At 38.1% G+C, this 22,129-nt stretch overlaps 1 protein-coding gene across 2 annotated transcripts in view; it reads right to left on the bottom strand.

Moving 5' to 3' along the window:
* Window positions 1-22,129, bottom strand: part of COL12A1 (collagen type XII alpha 1 chain) — a 103,616-nt gene that overhangs the window by 53,081 nt on the left and 28,406 nt on the right. For both annotated transcript variants that reach the window (XM_009275773.1, XM_009275774.1), the window contains 15 exons: window positions 16,797-17,066; window positions 14,580-14,846; window positions 12,067-12,259; window positions 11,231-11,352; window positions 8,463-8,612; window positions 8,258-8,377; window positions 7,544-7,708; window positions 7,208-7,354; window positions 6,423-6,562; window positions 5,083-5,212; window positions 3,883-4,028; window positions 3,475-3,604; window positions 2,532-2,671; window positions 1,643-1,772; window positions 99-238 (listed from right to left, as the gene is read on the bottom strand). In XM_009275773.1, the coding sequence (XP_009274048.1) occupies window positions 99-238; window positions 1,643-1,772; window positions 2,532-2,671; window positions 3,475-3,604; window positions 3,883-4,028; window positions 5,083-5,212; window positions 6,423-6,562; window positions 7,208-7,354; window positions 7,544-7,708; window positions 8,258-8,377; window positions 8,463-8,612; window positions 11,231-11,352; window positions 12,067-12,259; window positions 14,580-14,846; window positions 16,797-17,066 (2,390 nt within the window). The remainder of the gene's footprint in view (window positions 1-98; window positions 239-1,642; window positions 1,773-2,531; window positions 2,672-3,474; window positions 3,605-3,882; window positions 4,029-5,082; window positions 5,213-6,422; window positions 6,563-7,207; window positions 7,355-7,543; window positions 7,709-8,257; window positions 8,378-8,462; window positions 8,613-11,230; window positions 11,353-12,066; window positions 12,260-14,579; window positions 14,847-16,796; window positions 17,067-22,129) is intronic.

The raw sequence follows: 22,129 nt of genomic DNA, 5'->3' as shown, positions 1-22,129 counted from the left end.
TGCAAGTTATAGACCATATATTAATTACATTTCTGATTTTAAAAACATACCCTCTGAGAGACTGCCCACAAAATCCTATGGTGACTACCTATTCTTACCTCCTGTTTTTCTGATCTTCCATAGGGTCCCCAGGTTATTCTATATAGAGAGACATCTGGAGCTCCATGATCCCAAGTTCCTCTGAAACTATTCGTGGTTACATCTGTGATTCTGAGATTGGCTGGTGCTGGCACAGGCTCTATTATGAGAAAAGGAAAAGTATTCCTCAAAATGTAACTACAAAATAAATACAGTTAAACCAAGGAGTTACTCAGACAAAGAATTTAGAAGATTATATATAAGATTCATCTCTCAGTTACCATGCTTCTAATGACTACAATAAAATGCTGTAGTATAACCCAGCCCACCTACACTAAGGAAATCATCCTTCATAAGGTCACATCACTAGGTCATCACCAGATAAAACAGACATAGCTCTACTGACCTCAGCAGAGGTCACAACTCACATGCCTACTCACAACAACTGAAGTCCTAGCTCTTACATTTTGGAGTTAGAAGGAGTGATTATGAACTCCCACACACAGAGGTCAAGCTCCTGCATGAGTTTCTCCCAGATCTTAAAATTCTTTGTATAAGCCAAATAAGTCATGACTGAATTACACCACTTATTTAGAAAGAATTCACAGAGGTTAACTGTAGGTTAATGAGGCAAAATATTATAGCCACTGGGAAGAAATGAGTAAATAGGTAAACCCAGAGAATTAAACTAATTTCTTTAGCAGAGCTTTTGTCTTCTTCCTTACACACACATTCACATAAAACCACAGCTATAGAAGAAAGGCTAGCACAAAAGCAAGCAAAAAAATCTACAAACATTTTTAAATACACCAGGCTACAAAATGAAAAATTCAGAAGAAAAAAAAGAGAGCGAGCACGTGTATGTTTTTTCTCTTTTTTTCACGTCAGAGCGCGGGGCAGTGATAAGGTAACGTTGTTCCTTCCTATTCTAGCTCTTCTGGTTAGCTGTCTTCTTAAATCATAAACCTAGATTAGGATGAGGGCTTCCTTGATACCAGCTTTCTCCCTTCAGTCTGTCACTTCTCTTGTATGGAGATCGGCTCTTACCGTTTGTGCAACACTGTTTCCTTGCCTCTATGTGTTGAGATTACTCAAATGCTGCCTTTATGATTCTTTAAAAGTACGGGCTGGTTTAGCATTCCATGGCACAAAAACTCTCTTGGATCAGAAGCAAGATCATGTCTCTCTCATCCTCTAGCATATGTCCCAGTTTCCTACTCACTTTCCTAGATAGATTCCTGCATAGACTTGCTAAACCTTTCCTCTGCCCTCATATTTTCTCACTAATTTTACCCCTACACTCCTCCTTCAGCCTGTAAACACAAATAATTTTGCTTCAGTTGCTCGTCTGTCGCCTCTCTGCAAACTTGCAGTAAGACACTGAACTCACCTAAGATTCCCAGGGATAATTATATTGCAAATAATGCTACAAATGCAAGCAAAATATTTCTCAGATAGATTAAATTACAGTTCCAGCTAAACTCAGTAATACATTGCAACACATGCAACTTAAATGGAACATAAGGCAAAAATAACCACAGGAAGGCTTATTAGGAAAACTTACGAGTGACAGCTTCTGCGTTTATTGGTAGGGATTCCCCTTCATCGTATACAGCCACAACTTTTACATTATACAGTGATTGGGAGGAAAGGTCAGAGAGAGTAGTGCTGGTTTTGAGTCTGTCAATTTCCACCTAAGAATAAAAACAGTGACTTAAGAATTGTAAATTGTTCTATTTCTGACTCTGCATTTGATTAAATGGCAGAAATTCTTGTACTGAAAAACAGAAAAGTATTCCACATTAAATTTTGCCATTTACCCCTAAATTTACACCTGAATATTGAGTGCTATCTACTAACTCCCTTGCAAAGCATATTGTCTCAGATACTAGTACTACTTGTGGATCTTTCACTGCTTCATTCTTTTGGAAACAAGGATGCAGACTGCATCTCCAGAAAATTCTTATTCCCTTACAAAAACACATTTAATCCTCCAAGAGCTGATTCATGCGTAGCAGCGCAATTATGGAAAGCTTGCACATAACTCAAAGACATCTCTAACAATGCTCACACGTGTTCTGACAGTGGGCAAAGGGGCTAACATACCTTTATTCCAAAATCCTGTCCTCCTAATTGTTCTTAGAGCTTAGCAGGATAACACTTAGGCAGAGAGTAGAAATGGCTATTTATCAAAGCACAGGAAAATTCTCCAGTCAGTTTGAGGATTTTCCCTCTCTGGAGGAGGAAGAAGAGGCGAGTACACAAAGAAATCTATCTTGTGCTTATTCAGTTTCCAAGAAATCAGTACCCTTTCCTGACTGCAATCACCATAAACTGATGTTCTTTATTCTCAATGGTGGCTTATAAATACTACTTTTACTACTATTTTAGTAAACTAGCTCCTCAAAATAAAACTGTCTTCTAATACTTTCAAAAACATTCCTGTCATTTACCTCCTTTACATCAGCTTCATCAGCTATTTTGTATCTTAGGATGTATTTTCGAACTTTCCCTGGGGCAGGATCCCAAAGGACATTCATGCTGCTGTGAGTAACATCCTGAATTGTTAAGCCTCTGGGTTCAGGCACAGGTACTGTAAAAATAATGACAGTAGTAACTGAAAATGCTATTCATGGCAGAGCTTTACATCTCTCACAGAAGGAATTAAATTCTTTTTATGCATTTCATGGAGGCATAACTTTCTGGGAAATTCATTGCTCTGGCTGTTAGATGAGACAGCTAGGGAGCTTATTGTCCCAGCAATGAGCAAAATAGCTATAAACTCCGGTAGCTTCACCTTTGTAAATTATAAGCACAATACTTTTAGAAGTATCAGTGCTTAAGAGCATAATATTTGGTGACAACAGCCACTTTTCATGTACGGTTAAGGGTTTAACATTTTTTAAGAACATACGAATAACCATACTGCGTGCATCTAGCCTAGAAACATGTCTGTGCCAGCAGGAAATGTTTAAGGAAAGATGTTTAAGGAAAGCTATAAAAAAGGAAGCCATGTTTAGATATATTTTTTTCTTGTTATGGCATGTTTCCTTAGCATTTTCTATACTTAAGGGAATGTCTGAATTCAGGAACAAGGTTTCTAAGTTAATGCAGGCAAAATTGAGACTTTTTAAAAACACTATAACCTCAAGATTGTCAAGCCAACTTCCTTCATTATTCAAGGAAAACACTCTTTTGTTCCTCTTTTAATTGTTGGTCCCTTTTCATTGAAATTGCCTTTAACATCTTTTGGAAATGTATGAGTGTTAGAAAATGCATAAACCATGGCAATGATGGTCTTCTAAACAAAACAATATATAAAAACTGTTGCATGAAATAAAATTAAAATTAAAACTTGCTGAAGCAATAACAAAGCAAAAATCAAGATGTCCATACATGTCACTTCCTGGGTGGTGAGTGGGTCACTGGTGATATCACCAAACAACACGTAAGCCGTTAAAGTGTACTCAGTATTGGGGATGAGATCTACCAGCTGCACCTCATTCACTGATGGTCCAACACGCATCTGCATATGAAAAATAACACACCATGTTTAAAAACTGAAGAAAGCAATGGCAGAAAAGCAAGCAATGATTTAACTTCAAAGGAATTTTGTTTGTGAGATTCACAGTATATTTACAGCTTCCTGACTGATGTCATTGTATGCAATATCCCAGTAAGTTCACTGCACTTCAAGAAGGACATGCCAGTCTCTTTTGACTATTACGATAGATCAACAAAATCTATCAGTTTTTCTTAATTTATTTTTGGTAGAGTACAGGAAGTGAAGACAAATTCTCTTACCTCTTTCTCTGTGGTTGGGACTGTGGCATTCACAGGATCATATGTTAACAAATAACCCGTAGCTCCATTGAGAGGTTCCCATCTCACTCGCATGGAAGTTGATCCAATATCATAAACATTCAAGTTTCTAACTGAAGAGATTGGCACTGTCAAATAAAAAATATATATTAATTTATTTCCTTCACCTTCTTCACCTTTCATATTTCACATCACAGTTAGTACCACTGAGAATATTGCACATGGGTATTAGGGCACATTATGGGTAGTAGAAAGGTGATCTGCAAGTAGTGGTATTTTAAGTGGTGCTTAGTTTAAGAATGAGGTAACGGTCATCACATTTTGAATGTGCTACAGATTTGCTATACACACAGCTAAAACTATCATACAAGTCTGCACTGGAACACTTGAATATTCTAAAGAGCAACATTAACTCACATGAATGCTCTAATACGAAACACCATGACTGGTTTGGGATCTATACTTGTAAAAGGATTTTTTTTTACTTTCGTCTTGTTTTCTATATTTCTCAAATTATTAAACATCAAAAATTACCACTGACTTCATAAAAATCATGTACAAACTTTAAGGGTTTATGACAAGCCTAATACAAAACAATCAAAGAAGTGAAATGAACACCTAACATTCAATATTCTTAAAGAGGCAGAAAAGTTATCCTATGTTGCATTCAGCATAAATATATCTAAAATCAATCATGTAGGCACCTAATAGTAGAAACATGGCTAAACTATGTCTCATAGAACTGACCTAATTGTGTTGAACTGGCTTTTTGTTAATCTTATAAAATTAGAATGAATTTCTATAGTATTCTGGCTGCTAGTAGCAGGAATTAATTATCTAGCGTAAAAATGAAGGAGTACACATTTGTATATTATCAGATTTCAGGAATTTATAAACTCTGTCTTGTAATTCATGTCTGTTGCTCTAGCCTTGTACAGCCATGCTTTATGAGCCTGGAAAGGAGCTGGGACAAACATTTTTTACCACGCTGCAGTTTCACTTTGCTAAAGTTTTCAAACCAAGATCTGAACAACCAGTGTAACACAAGACAATTTGGTCATTCAAATTAAAAATTTTGTTTCCTCTAAGAAAAAAGCCCATAGTGCTAAACGTTCTACTGGACAGTTCCCCAGATGCCAAACTGGCTGTTAACATGTTATTCAAGTTCCATTTCTAACTTACAAGTTCTTTCCCTGCCGATTAGAGGTTCACTGCTTTCATCTTCTACCACAGAAAACACGTTAACAACATATTCTGTTTCAGGTTTCAGATCTTTCAGAACTGTCGTTGTTTCCATCCTGCTTACATAAAACTACATAAAAGAGAAGCAATGTTAACCACTGTACAACAAATGCATTTGTAATCTTATCTCTAAGAAAAAAAAATCATTCCTTGTGAAACTCTTCAGAAATCAATAGTATGGAATTAGAAATAAGTATGGTCTTAATCATCTATGTATTTTGTCTGACAGTATACCATTATTTTTGCAAAGCAAGCTGTAGGGAAACCTCAGACAGACACTTGTTTTCAGTAGAGCTAGATATATCTAGCAGCCTTCACTGTGCATCCTGCTTTCTCACATAGTTTACACTTTTATATTACTCAGCAACATAAAGAAAGTGCCAGGGATATATGTTACCACTTTGGAAAAAAGTTTTAAACACCCAGGATAATGTAGATGGTGACAGCACATGGCATTAGCAATGCCTTGCAGAACAGAAATGCCGGCAAGCAGTCAAGCTGTAAAGTCAGTGTGCACTGGAATGACTGCTCCAACCTTAATCAAAGGCCAAATCCCGAGGTCATGATTTACTAAGACTAAATTCTCCATGAGTCAAATCTGAGTTAAGATGTAAAAGCCACATTCAGAGATGGGAAGTTCAGACTTAGGTACACAGAGGTGCCTAACTTCATCCTCCTAAATACTATTCTGTCTGGTTGAAGAGAGTAATGAGCAACTCCGATTGCCTAGAATCAAGGGTTGCCAGTTACTGGCTCTGAGCGTAGAGAAGTAATAACCACAAGATGAGCTTGACCCTGTGCATTAAACAGTTTGGAGGATATGCTTAGGCACAGGTTCAAAGTACCATCATACAATGTTCATCTAAGCACTACCTCACAGCCTGTATCACCCACTGTTTTCTATTAACAAGAAAATGTAATAAAAGGACAGTAAGCGTACCCATGAGTATGCTCAGAAAATTTCTACTACAGACTTATTTAAACCAATCTGTGACAGTGGAATATGAACAGAAAGGAATTACTAGAAATACCTGTCAACTGTTTTTAAGAAATACATTTTACTCCTGGATTCATGATTTTAAAACAACCAAAGTCATCTTTATGCTCCTACTTTTTGTAATTTTGTGTAACATTTGCCAAGGTGTGATATTCTTGACCTTGGAAGTCTTTTTTCATTTACTGTTATACAATACACAGCACAAACTTCAGAATGATATTACTGTGATGTGGAAGTCCAAGGTTATTATGGACAATATCAGAGATCAACATACAGTACTAACCTGCTGAGGGCTACCTCCAGAGGTGGGGTAATATTCAACTCTGTATCTATCAACACTCTCAGGAGGTGGACTCCATCTCAGTCTGAAAGAACGAGGTGTCACTTCCGAAATAACTAGGTTAGAGGGAGGTGGCAAATCACCTACAAGTGGAAGCAAATTTAAAAATTATTAATTTATCTTATATCATCAGGAATAAAAACATGAGGAAAAAAAATTGCTTAGGGAAAAAAAATACTTTAGGTACTTGCTTATGTTTCTGTTTCCTCAGGAATTCTTAAAACAACTGTGTGAAGAGATAGCTCACCATCACACCCTCAAGACCAAACAAGCTCCCTATCATTTGTACTCCACCTTCAACACCAGTGCAGTGTTTCATTGGAGAATCATCAGTTAATATTACTGTTTTTCCATGCCAGGCTTTGCTTTTGGGCTGTCAGACATTAATACTTGAGCAGGGCTGCTGAAATTTTCCTTATTGGGTGAGTATCATCAAAGAACCTACCACAATGAGCAAAAAGGTGACACACTGAGCAACATAATTCCTGTTTCTGGGAGAAAAGAAGGCACGTCCGGCCATGTCATGCTGTGTTAGGTATAACAGTCATTGTTGAAAGGAAAGGAAGAACCCCTGCAGGGTAGTCCAGGTGGTCTGCACAACTTCCTCACACCAGCAGCTGAAAAAACAGCCCAGGGCTACACAGTGTTCCCAGTAAGTAATAAAAAGGAATTAGCAGTGCAAGCACGTAAATGGAAAAAGGATGAATTAGACTGAAAATGTGATGTACCTGGACCTTTCACACTGTTACATAGATTCGTGGTTACATCATCAACAATACTAGCCAGGAAGGAGAAATCTGCAACATTGTAAGCATGGATGTCGTCTGGATCCGTTGCAATCTGCTTCAATTCATTTTCATCTGCATTTTTAATACCTTGTAGAGAAGACATGAAAACAAAACTTGTTAGAAATGACAGCCATGAAACACAATGCCATGAACTTAAGTCCCTAAACACATCCTTTGAATACCCTTTTAGGTACTTACGTATGCTGCCACTTCCCTGTGCATTTAGCAGACAGGCGGGGGGGGTTGGTGCAGGCCATCTCTTCATATAATACTTACCAATTGCATAAAGTTCCACTCCCTCATCTCTGAGTCTTCTTGAAGGGGTGACTACATCATCTTGTGATTTGCCATCAGTGATGAGAACACCAATTTTGCGAGCTCTGGGCCTTAAGCCTGCATCTTGTTTGAAGTTATTTTTTAAGATGAAATCCAAGGCCATTCCTAGCATGATACAAAGAAGGTAACCACCACTATAAACTATTTACACATAGTAGTCATGGCAGAGTATTTCATCCTAGTGATTTCACTCTGACAACATCATTCCACAATTTACTTCCTTCTAGAAGCACTTGGAATGTAGTTGCAGCCCATCATCTAGACTTACCAGCAACTGATACTATTTCAGCCCTTTCAAAGTCTCTAATCTCTTATCTTTTATGCATCACCCTCCTATCTGATTTCCTCTAGCCTCCTTTCTGGGTCCACACCTTGTCTTCATCCCAACCCTGACAAGGAACTGCCTTTTCTTCTTCTCACATGCTCAATAGCAACCCAAGCTCTTCATCACCCAAGCTCTCCTCATTAACTTTTCACCAGATTTCCACTGAGTTTGTATGTCTACATGCTATGCCTGTTCTCTTCCAAACATACTGAATTGAACTGTAAGGCCCTTTCATCATGGACAAATTTAAGCTCACTGAACAATACTGGGGTCAGCTACTAGAATTATTTTTATTGGAGCTTAAGGAAAATCCTGGCAGTATGACATACCTGTTAGAGTATTGCCTCCTTTGTATGGTAAATTGGCTACAGCCTCTAATAAAGCCTGTTTGGTTCGGTAAGAGTTGAGATTCCATTCTGTCCGGGGATCTCCACTATACTGTGCAAGACCTGGAAAAAAAGCCATCATTACTCAGTTATTATGTGGCTGTGTAGCAGTTGCACCTCATTTTCCCTCCAACGTATGAGGACTTACCAATCTGTACTTTGTCAGGACCAATATCAAAAACTTCAACAATACGGGCAATGAAGTTCCTGATAGTTTTAAAATTTGGCCGCCCAATACTCCATGAGCCATCCACCAGCAGCACGATATCAGCTTCTGCTCTGGTTCTACATTCTAAACCTGCCGTGTCAACCAGAAAAATATAGCCTTAGCATGATAGCTTTCTTTCCCCATCCTTTTATATGACATATGTCATGAGTTAGCTTCCAAAATAGCTCTAGTTTTATTCACTGGCACTCTGTCAAGTATGACCTATTTGTGAACATTATTCACACTAGTCACTGGTTCCATGGCAAAAGCTGTATAAATTTCTTCATGTATGTTTCCTTTTATAAATAAGCCTTCACAAATGTCAAGGCCAGTGCTCTTCTCTATTGTCATGTCATTATCTGTTTTGGTCTTTAAAGATGGTTGATAACTTGATTTCAGAGGTTTTGTAAAAGACTACTAAGCTAACCACTGACATGGCAGTGAGTATTATCAGATTATCCAAATTTACAGTATTATAGTCTGTCATGGTTGGCTAAACTACTGCTTAGTTTTCAACTATGTAATAGTGGAATTAGTAGCATATATTACAACCACTTTCAAATAAATAACATTTCTGAATTTTCAGGGGAAAAAGACATAGTAATACAGGTGGTATAGAAGTTTGCACATCCAGGAAAGAAAGAACTCAATTTAAAGAAGGTACACAAACATAAACAAAGGTCAAGAGATAGAAAGGGGACAAGAACAAACATTTATATAAAGCTGCAGTGTTCTGAAAAGGTAGGAAGTTATTTCGGATATCTTCAGTTTACAAATTACAGAACAAAACATGCATTATATTGTTTTCATCACAAAGAAAATCACAAAATATTTGTACAAAACAGACATAATTGTTTTATCCACAGCCATTTGGAAAAAAAAAAAAAAATCCTTGCTCTCTCTCTTTTCCTGTAGATTGTGTTACCAGCTGCAAATTTTCTGGCTTCCTGCCATCAGAGCTTCTGGTCTTTATATGGAAGAAATCCCATTGAGAAAAATCAGCCACACTCATCACAGTTGAAAGATATTGTGATTTCATATATGTTCCACATAATTGATCCAACACTGTAGACTCATGAATATAACTATTCCATGTACCTGGGGGTTAAAAGCATGATCCTCTTCTGCATAGAAAATATAGATCTAGTCTTTAGTCAGGACAATAAAATCAGTTGGGAGTAGGGTTTAAGTAAAACCATGTTAGTTCAAAAAACTGCATGCATAACTTTAATATGAAAGTTAAAGTTAGCTTCATGTACAATATAAAAGTTAAACTATTTTGACTTTTATTTTTCTTCCAACTACCATAGTTCCCCACATGGAAAATTCTAGCAAAGGCACAGGACCTAGAGTAATTTTTTTTTCCCCTATTAGTAAATAATGTACTATTACATTTACAGTCCCAGATATAAAATTCATTTTTCACATTAATCATGACTCAAATCCATGCATTAGTAAACTAATTAGCTTAAAGAATATAACACTGAAGATAGAAATGACAGCTGCCGTAATAAAAAAATAATAAAACACTCTTGGTGCAATTATTTTTCTGCCAGACTTATTACAGCTTTACTCTAATGTCACTGATGGCCTGTTATGTAGTTTTTCTCAGTTTTAGCCTCTTGTATTAGACAGAGTGGGACAGCAATTAATTAAGAAGTTTCTAAAAATGTTGTAAATAAAGCTAGACGAGGTGGATATTTTTTACACAGCCCAATGTGGAAACAAGGCATCAAGGAGATTAAGTGACAAGAATATAGAGTCAACTGTCAGAAACTTTTTTTTCTTCATTTAACATTGAAAGGCCTTTGCAGTTAGGTTCTTTCTCCTCACCAAATTCTCTCTGATAGTTATACAAGCCTTGAAATGGCAGAGGAGAAAAGTCTTTACTTTTACATGTATACTTGGCTATTAAGAAGTAAAGACCTGCTTCTTTATGCTTTCCATGAAGGAGGACTGAGCCCTGAAACTCTCTTCATCCAATATTAACTGAGAGTATGGTGGGCACAACTAATAGCATGCAGAGGCCCATTAACCACACCAAAGGAGCTGCTATCATAACATTCATAGAAACTTTGACTGGAAGGTTTAGCTACACAGGGAGAAACTCCCAAACAGATACAGGAGAGCACTCAGCAATTGCATTTCTGAACTAAGTCTCCTCCTTCCATAGTAAAAGAAAAGACTAAATAATGGTTATGTTGCATATAAAATCAAATAATACACAATAACACTGGGACGTTCCCAACTATCAGATCTTTGTTCATTATACCATCTTAGTCTTAAAAAGAAAAGTCACCATATAAGGACAAGCAAAGGGCTAAAGTTCTGCTTAAAATTCTTTGTTCTACTCCTGTGAACAACCCTGTAGATGAGCCATGATCTCTGTTCAAGAATTTGACCTTATGTGATTTAACACAGATGTGGATGGCTTGAAAATGCAATGCAGATGGCTTTGAGTAATCAGCAAAACATGGGTTGCCTGAGTTATCATCTTTGTAAGATCATCTACAGGGTGCAGAGGACTAGAATCGTGAACTAGTGGTCATTTCAGACCAGAGGTTATGTCATCAGGGTAGGGAGTATATTGAATCCTGTAAATAAATATTTACGTGCATTAGAAAAATGATAAGGAAATGCTGATAAACTTTTGGTCTTTTTTTATCCAAATGCCAAGGCTGCCTTTTCTTCAATTCAGTCATGTTTACCTCTAGATAAAAATGGCTCCGAAGTAGTATCTGAAAGGGTCGTCATCTCTTGTCCAACGAGGGGGCTGCTCTCTCCTCCTTCAAACATTCCAAAAACATTTACCTTATAGGTAGTTCCTGCCCTGCAATAGTTAAACAAATGTACTGTAACTAAAGTCACTTGGCTACTAAATGCTAACACTTCACTTATGAAATCCTCACAGAAAAAAATCCCACATGGAAAAGAAGGTGCTAAAACACAAAGCCCAAAGAGTAGCTCTTCCAGAAGACAGTGAAGTTTTGACAATTTAAAAGCTGATTCTAGATTCTATACTTAAATTTATAGCCTTCTTCAGTCAAGTAATTTAAGACTAATAAAGACTAATATAATAATTAATTAATGATGCTATTTTTAATATACTTAGTGTATTCACATAACAGATTTTGACATGGTCTGAAGCCTACTTTATAAATCCAGGCCTCTGAGAAAATAAATCAAGAACTAAACCAGGCTTTTTTTAACATGAGGTAAGGAACTTTTGGGAGGAAACTTTAGAAATCCCGTCTTTCTCCAGTGTCCCGTTAGCTTTCTCATATGCGAAATGCAGAACAGTCTCTGCCCACATCTTTGCCTCCTTCAGTTTCTGTAGAACACCACAAGTGATATGAATAATCTCAGAAAGAGCCCTGCCGGGTGCCTTTCAGAGACCGCATAACAAGATCCTCACAGCTTATTGACAAAATTACTTTTTTACTTACAGTAGATTTTGCCAGGCATTTCAATCCCAGGTCATGATTAAACAAAACTCTAAGCTAAAGTTATTTTAAAAAAAGAAGACATGAATTATTATCCATACCTAAGCTCCTCCAATACCACTGTGCTGTCATACGGCCCCACTACTAATTCTCCAAGACTCCCATCATCTTCGGTAGGGTGGAAAGTTACTTTGTACCCCTTCACTCGCCCGGGGGCTGGCTCCCATGTTACTCGGAAACTTGACATAGTTGAATCGGAAGTTCTCAGATTTCGAGGTGGCTTAAAGGGAGAGGCTGCAAGGACGGAAAAAAAGGTTTTAAATCAGGTCTGGTTATGGAAAAAAATCAACAAGTATGCTTTTATGTAAAAATCTATATGCAAATGCAGTATTAGTGGCAGCCCTGAACTCTTTGTGCCTTTCCTTTGACATAAAGACAAGTATCAAGAGGTGAAAGGTGAGATTTACTTCACCTAATTTTAGCTATCTAACCAATAGGTATGTGAGCTAAGTTTATTATCAAGGCTCCCTCTACAGTCAACGGACTGAAGGATATATAGCAATTCATCTCACCTATCTTAAGCATCCATCTGATCTTACAATAAATGTTGATAATAGGTGGACTAACCACCGTCAGTCTTTCTCTCTATTAATTATAGACTAGCCCTCTCTCTTTTAAATGGCAACAAGTAGGTGAGCCACATAGACCAAAAGAGAGAAATGGAAGCAGCTTCCTCTCAAACCAACACTGAAAAAATCAGAATTTACTGCAGGCAAAGTCACACCCAGCCAGTACTCAGTCATCCATATCACTTCTCAAGCTGCTTCCTCAGAGCTCTAGGTCCCACAGGTCAGAGCATGGAGAGGGTGGAAGCAAGGACCCTTTTGTAGAAAAGGTCCTGCCAACAGTCCTCTCCCTTTACATGCTCAGGGCCTGGCAGCTCAAGCAACTTCACCAAACACAGGTGTGACAGTATGTCAAAAAATAATTCTTCAGAGGAGTGCCAGCCAAACAGCTTGAGGTTTTTAGGTCAAGAGCAACTTCCTCTGAAGACTAATGGCTACGCAGTGCAGGTCAGTCCTCACAGACAGACAGAGTGGTTAACAAGCCTGCTGCTAGCTTCTGCATCACTTTTGCTTTTGTGTAAATATAAACTGCAGTCGTCGAAAATACTGCAGCAGCATAATCACAAAATCACAAAAATGGGAATTAGAGTAAACAGAAAGTCACCACTATAGCTTTGGAGTGAAAAGATGGAGGGGGAAAAAAAAAGAGTTTGCCTTATCCCTGTGCCTATGCAATTGTCTAACTATAGCTGAAATATCATAAATGTCCTCAGATTGTGAATTCTGCTGAGAAACAGTAGACACACTCACTCACAAGGAAAAATACAGCCTCTCTGTCTCATCTCCCATGATACTTCTCCCTGAATTATCATGACAGCTTCAACTAACAAGATCACTCAGGCTCCACTTGCTTCCAAATAGTGATTATCACCACAGTTATTTACACTGAAAGCACAGAGGCGTATCCTTATCAAGATAAACAGGTCAAAAATCAAAAGCAGCTGGATGATCTGAGATTTATCTCAGTATAATTTTCAGGATTGAAAAAACAGGCGTTGGTCAAGAGCTGATCAAGTTTTCATGACTCCTCTGCATCAACCACATTTTAATTTAAAAAGAAATCTTCCTTCAGTAACTGAGGTGCCAATATCTCCACTGTTAGGAGACTTGTTTCTTACTTCCTGTCATCATTCAATATGACATATGTTCAGAGAACAGAGAATGGCATGAAGTATTTACAGTGTACCTCAGTGAATGGCACTAGTCCCACATGGGCAGAAATATCTTGAAAAAAATTCTCTTTTTATAATGGCTCTCTATCTATGGAAGCAGAAAACTGACTCCAAATCTGGTTGATTTGATCTGGATAGCAAGAGAACACTGCCTTACAAAATGAAAGACCAGCATCAGATACATACTAAAGGCAGAGTAGAAAATGAGTTTTGCTTTTACCGCAAAAATCCCCTCACCAGGACTTAATAAATGTTACAGAGTTTCAGTTTCTGAGAGAGAAGACAGCTTGTCCAAAAGACCATGGACTCTGAGATCAGGCTTCCACTGATGACTCTTCAAAATCATCTACTCCCCCTTTTTATTACCTCCGGTTTTCCACAGAAAATATGGTGACCAAAGAAGACAAATCTAAGTAACAGGATGCTGGGTAGCTATTTAATCAATACTCAGGACCAAAAGGCAAATTATGAAACAACTGACAACACATGATTAAGTAGTCTGTTGATACTGTCTTCCTCAAAAAACACCTTGTTTTAACTTCTGATGACAGTGTTTCGAAACAAGTCCAGTATTTTCAACCAGATTTTACACCATATTTACACCATCAATAACAACAGCAAAAAGGTGTGTTCAGGCTATGCCATAGTGAAGTTTCCAACAAATCAAACTCTCTTCTCAACCTCTAACATTTTCTTCAATTTGCCTGTTAATTCATGATCTTGGCAGACTCCACCATACTTTTCTAGGTATCATGATTATTAATTTTAAGCACAAAACTTTAATTATTAAATCCTGTACAAGCTTGTGATACATACCTGTTGTTCCTTCCGCTCTTCTTGATTTTCCTTGTCCAAAATCATAAATTGGAACAACGCTGAGGTCATATGTAGTTCGCGGCTTAAGTCGCTTTAACACTATGCTTGTAGCAGGAGCATTTACTCTTCCAAACATCTGTCTTCCTCCACTGCGCGGTCGGTAGTACACACGATACGACAAGACTTTCCCAGGTGAAGGCTGCCATGTAACTCTCATTGTATTTTCTGTCTCGTTGTCTACCATCACAGTCCTGGCATTTGGTGACACTTTTCAGTGTAAAAACATGGATAAATGTTTACTTTGTCACATAAAGATATGTTCAAATACATGCCTATAAAATTTATTCTGCTGTATTAAAAAAAAAAATTGCCCTCTTTAAAATTACAGTATTTGATTGTGGGGAAGACACAGGGGAATCTCACAGACCATTGTTAAATTATTTTTTAATTGTAATGGACTAAACAAACATAAGTGTGCTTATGAGAAGTGTGCTTATGAGAAGTGTGCTACAGAGAAAAAAAGAGGGAAGTATAAATTACACGATGACACAGCATAATTGGGAGTTTTATTTAGTCACACTTTTCAGTAGTCTGTCAAGTAATGGATTCAGCACTCTCAAATGAAAGTGATAAATTATAAAGCCATTGCTTTTTTATGAACACAATGTCCTATAGAGTTAAGACTAAGTTTTGAGTTTACAGATCTGGTAAAGTACTGGTATATACCTGAACTGCTGGGTGTTGGGCTCCATACAAACTATCCTACAAATAGTGGTGAGTGACTATCCTACAAATAGTGGTGAGTGATTTTCCAAATGCTTGGAAAATCACTCACCACTATTTGCAGGATAGTATATGTGCTGAAATAAGCACATGGACTAATAAAGCATTTTCTCTACAAATTGCAGCACTCGGCTTCTAAGAGATATTTTCCAGTACAAATGTTACAAACGATCTGAAGTGAACTGAAAGGTATGTAATGCTGGCTGTCAGCTGGAATAAGCCATCTAGGTTTTGGCAAAACAGAACCTTCCTGGCATGCCAGAATCAGTCAGTATTTCATCACACGGTAAGGTAGGCTTTGCAGGTTACAGTATCCTCTCCCAGTCCTAGGATCTGAGATTTTCTAATTGTGTTTGCAACAGAAAGATGCAATGTTAGTTAGTCTCAGGTCTGGGTCTATCGATAGGCCTGACAGCAAGTTCCCTCAGGCAGCACATTAAGAGAAGCAACAAATGATGTTGCTAAGCTGCCTACTTAACCTGGAAAAGGCTGGACAGCTAATGCTGCTGTTCTTGAAGGAAGAAGGAAGATGTGGGACAGCAGTCTGCTTTGACTCTGGGGAGTCAGCTCTTACCAATGGCAGCAATCACTACTCTTGCGAGACCTTAAGAGCAACTATACTGGGTCAAGGACAAAGGTTAATGTAGTTCAGCAGCCTGTCTCCAACAGCAGTCAAAACAGATGCTTAGGAAAGAGCACAAGAACGTGTAAACGCACATGATGCTTGCCCAGAGCACTCCCTCAGGCTTCATCTTCACATGGCCCCTTTAGGCAAACAACAGAAACATCAAGGCTGATCCAGGGCATCCCTTCATTCATTCTGTCTCCTCTACTTGCCAGTTCTTGCCATACAGCAACAAGCCATCCCTGGCCTCTCAGTGTTTTTTTTACTTTGCCTACACTGCAGGAGAGGCTTGAGCCTGCTTTGACTAATAGTACATAATGTTTATCAAATAAGAAAAAAGAGGAGCCTCAGGAAAGGTAAATAACAAACATCAAAATCACCCAGTGAGCCTCAGTTTGAGGACTGTGAAGACTGGAAAGGGCAATAGCTTGGAAAGGAAATTCATTGATTCTGTGGGAATTTACCCCGCCTTTCCTCCTTACTCTATCCATAACTTTTCTTCCACCTGATTTCCAGCAGTCACACCAAACCTATGAAAGGTTGGCTTCAGAGTAATTTGCAGACAAAACCACATCTCAAGGTCGAAGTAATTCTTGCTGAATCCAAACCTACATGACATAGAAGAGATTTTCCTTTTTTTTAATGGTCAAAAAAAAGCCAGAATTGACTGATCTGAGGTGGCATTTTGGTTTGCGGGACTTTTCAGAAAAAAAAAAGGTGAAGAAAAATAAGGTTCATTTTCTTTCAAATATGATAATTTCATCAAGAACAGAATGTTACAAGTGGTGGTGGTAATGTACTACACTCACCGTCAGTAAAAGCCTCTCCTTCTACTGGGTCTCCCTCTCCACTGCTGTAGGTTGCATATACTGAAATCCTGTATTTAGTCTCTGGCTCCAAGCCTTCTAGCACAGCATCCACTGTATTTCCAGGGACTCTCTTCTCTCCCATTGTATCATCATAAAGTGATTTCCATACTATCCTATAATCATTAACTGCTCCTGGAGCTGGTGTCCATGATAACCCAACTGTAGTGTCAGTTATGTCTGTGGTAACCAAATTACGTGGTGAACCACGTTCTGCAAGAAAGAAAACAGCAAATTGTCTCTAAAATACAAATAGCAAAAGTTAGCAAACTACAAATGGAAAAGTAAAATGATCATAAGAGCAAAATGAAACTTTTCCCATCAATATTAGTTTCAATAACATACATTTGTAGTTCCAAAAGAAAATTGGTGGATTTTTCAACAAAATGCTTTAAGCTAACTTTAGACTATGAATGATCCTATCCCTTACCATGCAATATACTTAGCAGTTATGCTTTAGAACATGCAAAATACAAATGGCATTAATCAGAGACTTGGAATGAAGCCAGTGCTTAAATGTGCTGCAGCTCATTTAGGGAGGTTTTAACTCTCAAGTAAATAATTTTATTTCATTCATTCATCTTCATCCTCATGTGTGTAACATTTTTCTGGGGGGTAAATAAAGGAGACTTTTACCTGAGTAAAACAGTCCTTTCTCTGACAACCTTATCTTCTCATTTAATAGTACTATTCTTATCTTCCAGACTACTGCTTACCAGATCTATCAGCTATTTCATTTTATGTTTACAACTAATTTGCAATGTGTTTACTTCATGCCGCAGTTACAGTAGAAAACAGTCTCTGTCTTTCGACTCATAAGACTTGTCCCTCTGTCCTCCCTGTAGTTTGTTCTAGCCAGCTTGGAATGAAGGAAACAGCTCGTTAGTCTGTGAAATCCAGTTGTCAGCTGGATGCGTGAGTCTCACCTAACACACCAGAGTAATTCCACTGCTTAAAAATGGAGCTTATTGGTCTAAAGTGGTGCAGTGAAAGGAGTGCCTCTGTTTAATGTTTAACATATGTTTATAACATATGTTCAATTTTCCTATTGCGGTGGCTGACTTTTGATGGCAGGAAAGGAGCGCTGACTGGTGGGTTTAATGCAATGGCCTCACTGTAGCAAAATCTGCAAAAGGGATCTACAAAACCAGATCCGGATACACACAGAAGCACTCAGTTCTTTGGTGTGTATTCTCTGTGGCCTACAGGACATTCCTGAGAGACCACTTAGCAAGAGGACTTAAACACTTGAGGTGGCCTCACGGCGTCACAGTTAAGTTTTACCTGCACTGATAAAAATATATCCCTATATTATACCACAGCAACCACAGGACCAGAGTCAAAATTCTTTGAACACAGAGAAATTCCGTACCTATCCAATTTCCACTGCTTAGGCTCATTGCAAGAACAGATCTCGCTGTTTTCAGAAGCCTGAAGCAGTTTCAGTCCAAGACTGAGCAACAAGTTGCTCAAAGTCTTATACTGTGTTTTCACCTTTCATACTCATTTGTCTTTCACTTCCACCACAAATCTGCAACATTTCCAAACAGAATCCCACAGGAGCAAACAGAACTACCTGTAGAAAGTTCTGGAAATTCTGGAAATATCTCATTGCCAGCACAACTTCATTAAAACTGAGCCAATGAATCCCACTTGGCTTAATGATGAATGGAAATTAATATCAACCTATCTGAAAACAATGCTTACATATAATAAAGATTCATCAGCTACACAGATTACAGAATCAGAGGGTACCACTCCAATCATGAAGCTGACTCTCAAATATAGCTAGCAGAGCATGTAATAGAATTCCTTTGTGTTGTGGGTTTTTTCTGATTTTAATTCACAGTCTTGGGACATCCCATCATGTTCTTGGGGAGGCAATTCTTTTTCCATCCTAACTCTGCATCAGTTCTTGCAATTTTACTCTTCAAACCAATTTTTAGCCTCACAATATAAATCACTACAATTTATGGCATCTTCTCTTCAAAAAAAGATTAAGAGACAGAGATTTTGGTAAAGTTCACTTGTTTATCATTTCACAAAAATGCCGGCTGCATATAGTGAAAAAGTGATATCGAAAAGGTCTGATTCAGCTCATGCTTCATGCAGTCTCACTGAATTCAGTGACTGCATTAAATGAAAGCCAGGGCAGAATCTAAACTCCAAAGACCAATTTTCCTGGAAGCCTGAAAGAAAGATTTGCCTTCAAAAGTAAATTACACCAATTTTTCTGTCTGCTCTTAAGCTTCTACTCCCAAATCTTGGCTTTTTCATACAATAAAAAAAATATTAAAGCAATCCAAATGGAAAAAATATGGAAAACCTAACTTGATAGAATGCACAGATGTTTCACAATAAAAACCTTTCTTTCCATATTTTAATGTAATATAAATATACAAGTCACTTTATTTTGGCTACTTTAAAACATGGCTCTGCCACAACATGATTTCAGTATTAAAGTATCTGCTACCACAGCACAATTTTTTGCAAGTCTACTCTTGGCCGCTACAGCTAATGATATATGTTGGAAACACTGCAAAAATAACTGCACATTTAAAACCGTTATTGATTAAGTCATTATTGAGGTCATTAAATAACAGAGGAAAATAATTTGTTTGGAATGGACTATAATGAACACCAGTTACTGTAATATGTTGGTTCTGAAAGAAATATCCTTTGGAACTAAATGTCTCTTTTATAAGGCAAGGTAAGAGAGGGAAAAGGGACTGGGATTCCTACCAAACCACTAGAACTAAATGGAAAATTTTTACTTCAAATAGTTGGAAACTGCTGACAAGACAACTTACCTACTAAAGGAAATTAGACTTTTTTATATGTTACACTGCAACCGAGAACATTTCTTTAACATAACACACTAACTTGATTTGCACCTCATGTGTGAGGTGGAAGTTCACCAACAGCTTTTTTTCTGCTTCACTGGATCTCCCACAAGTGTTTTTGTATTAGGGGAGCAGCTATGTTTAAGATGCAGTCCAACTGTAAGTCTTAAATTATTCAGATTCCATCAAGTATGATCTAAGCTGCTACACTCAGAGTCAAGAAATGTATTTATGCTCCACAATAACACTGGTATAATGTAGTGACTAGCAAACATACAATTAGACCTATGCCATTAAAACAAAATACCTAGTTACCTTGCTTACGTTTCACAAAGAAAGAAAAAATCTACAACTGTAACGCCTAAGCAGTCATTCTGTTCTTTGGTCCACATGTTCAGAAATGCTTGTTGTACACCTGCTTCTTGCCTGCTTGTTTAAACAGGATGGATAAGGAGCGTGGAAAGACAATGCACACTATAAGAAAGAAAATTGCCGGCTGGCTGGCTTGCAAGTAGTTAATAGTCAAAAGATTCCTGCTTTTTCCTGACTTGAAATGGAAGTTAAAGTATGCCCATCACTTCATACAGCCCCCAAGTCATCAGCAAGTGAGGAAGCAGTTGGGTTTTGAAAATTATCCCCTAGCAGGCATTAGGTTCTATGATGCTCTGGAGCACCAAACCAGCTGGTGTAAGCACAGCTGTAAGCCATGGTGAGTACGTACACAGTAAAACAAAGTACTTACACGGACAGGTCAGACCCCTGCCTGGGTGAGCAAGCCAGTCACCAGTTTCAGGCTATCGGATTCTCTTCAGCAGTCTTTAGCTCAGAGCTGCAGTCTGCCTACAGTCCCTTGTACATCTCTACCATCACTCAGTGCAGACACACTCTCAAAGATTAACTTGATAACTTTCAGTCAGATGCTTTTACACCCAGTGCTGGACTTCTGCAATGTCCAGTTTCCATATTAAGTTTTTCCACTATAGTATGCCAGAGACATGATATAATATTAAAGTAGTTTCCCTGTGTCCACTTGGCTCACTTCCCATAACTCTCCAGCAATCAGTGTTGTTATTGAACACAAGACTGTGAATCAGCTAAAATTAAAATGTTGACATTCATAAAAATGAAATGGCCTTTCCCTTCAGAAACATTTACACAACTCCAGCTGATTTCAGTGGGAGTTGTACATGCGGTTTGGGCCCAAAGTTTAAACAATTTTTTCTGTATGTGCTCTTAAAACCAGCTTTCAAAATCAACCTGCAGCTGTAACTTTCATGCAGAGCCATGTTTCATTTAAGTTAAACATAGGATTGATCTAAACCAGCATCCTAAAAGATCAGAATCAACTAAATAAATGAGCCTTCTCTTGCAGCGGCATATACCAAAATTTTATGGCCTGAGTCCTGCCTTGTTTACAATGGGATACATCAGGAGTGCCCTATTAAGTCAGCAGGCTAGGTCGCCGCAGCCAAGGATCCAAGTGTGCACATCAGATGAGATGGTAGCAGAATCACCTGAAGGTTTTGCTCTGATGGTCAAACTCTCCTCAGCATTGGAGGAGGCAGTCACTTTGGTCGGCTGATATCCTTCCCTCTGAGGCGCAAAGTAGTTGGTTAGTCCTGGAGTACCAGCCCTCAGGCACGTAGAGAGGGGATGTGGACATGGTGCAGGGGAGAGTCAAGGACTTGCTACACAAAGGGAATGATTGCTTGACCCTGTTAGAGCAGGTTTCTTGTTCTTCTGCTACTGGGAATGCAGAAAGGTGAGAAGATGCAAACCAGGAGAGGTCTGACCCAAAACAGAGGGACTTTGGCCAGAGCACTCCTGAGTCCCTGCTCTAGGATAAAGCCAACAGGAATTCATACTCAGTCCCTTTAATATTTTATCTGTCTTTTCCAACAGTTAATCAGTTAACACTACTCTCAACTGTCTAGAAATATCTTTTTATTATTCATTCAACCTCCCCTGTGTTATTTTTTTTTTCTGATCTATATTTCATTTCCTATATAAAACTAAGATAATTTTCCACAGATTATCAAAAGTCAATTTCAAATGTCAGACTCAAAAATCTTGGAATGTGTAATTTTAAAAATGCATGAAACAGCATTAAATCTCCTGAGGACACTGAGTCCTTGTTTCTGTCAGGACAGAAGCAGCACTACGCAGTCCGAACATTACGTAAAGTCCCTGTGATATGCTAAAAACCTCATTGTAAGAAAATGTCACTTGAATTTGTACTACTCTGCCTGTAGGAGGTCATTCATTTCTAAAGCATTCTTATGTTACTATAGAAACAGCAAAAAGAAATCATTTATTTACTGAAGAACTACTATCCATTTTCTGACCAAAAAAAAAAGCGCCCCCAAAAAACTCCCCAAATCTAAGCTCTAAGAAATGTATACAACAGAAACTAACTCAAAAATGAAAAGTGAC

The sequence above is a fragment of the Aptenodytes forsteri genome, unplaced genomic scaffold, assembly GCF_000699145.1.
Source record: "Aptenodytes forsteri isolate BGI_AS27 unplaced genomic scaffold, ASM69914v1 Scaffold256, whole genome shotgun sequence".
NCBI classification, from domain to species: domain Eukaryota; kingdom Metazoa; phylum Chordata; class Aves; order Sphenisciformes; family Spheniscidae; genus Aptenodytes; species Aptenodytes forsteri.
The sequence above is the reverse complement of the archived record's forward strand: the minus strand, read 5'-3'. Positions and strand labels throughout refer to the sequence as shown.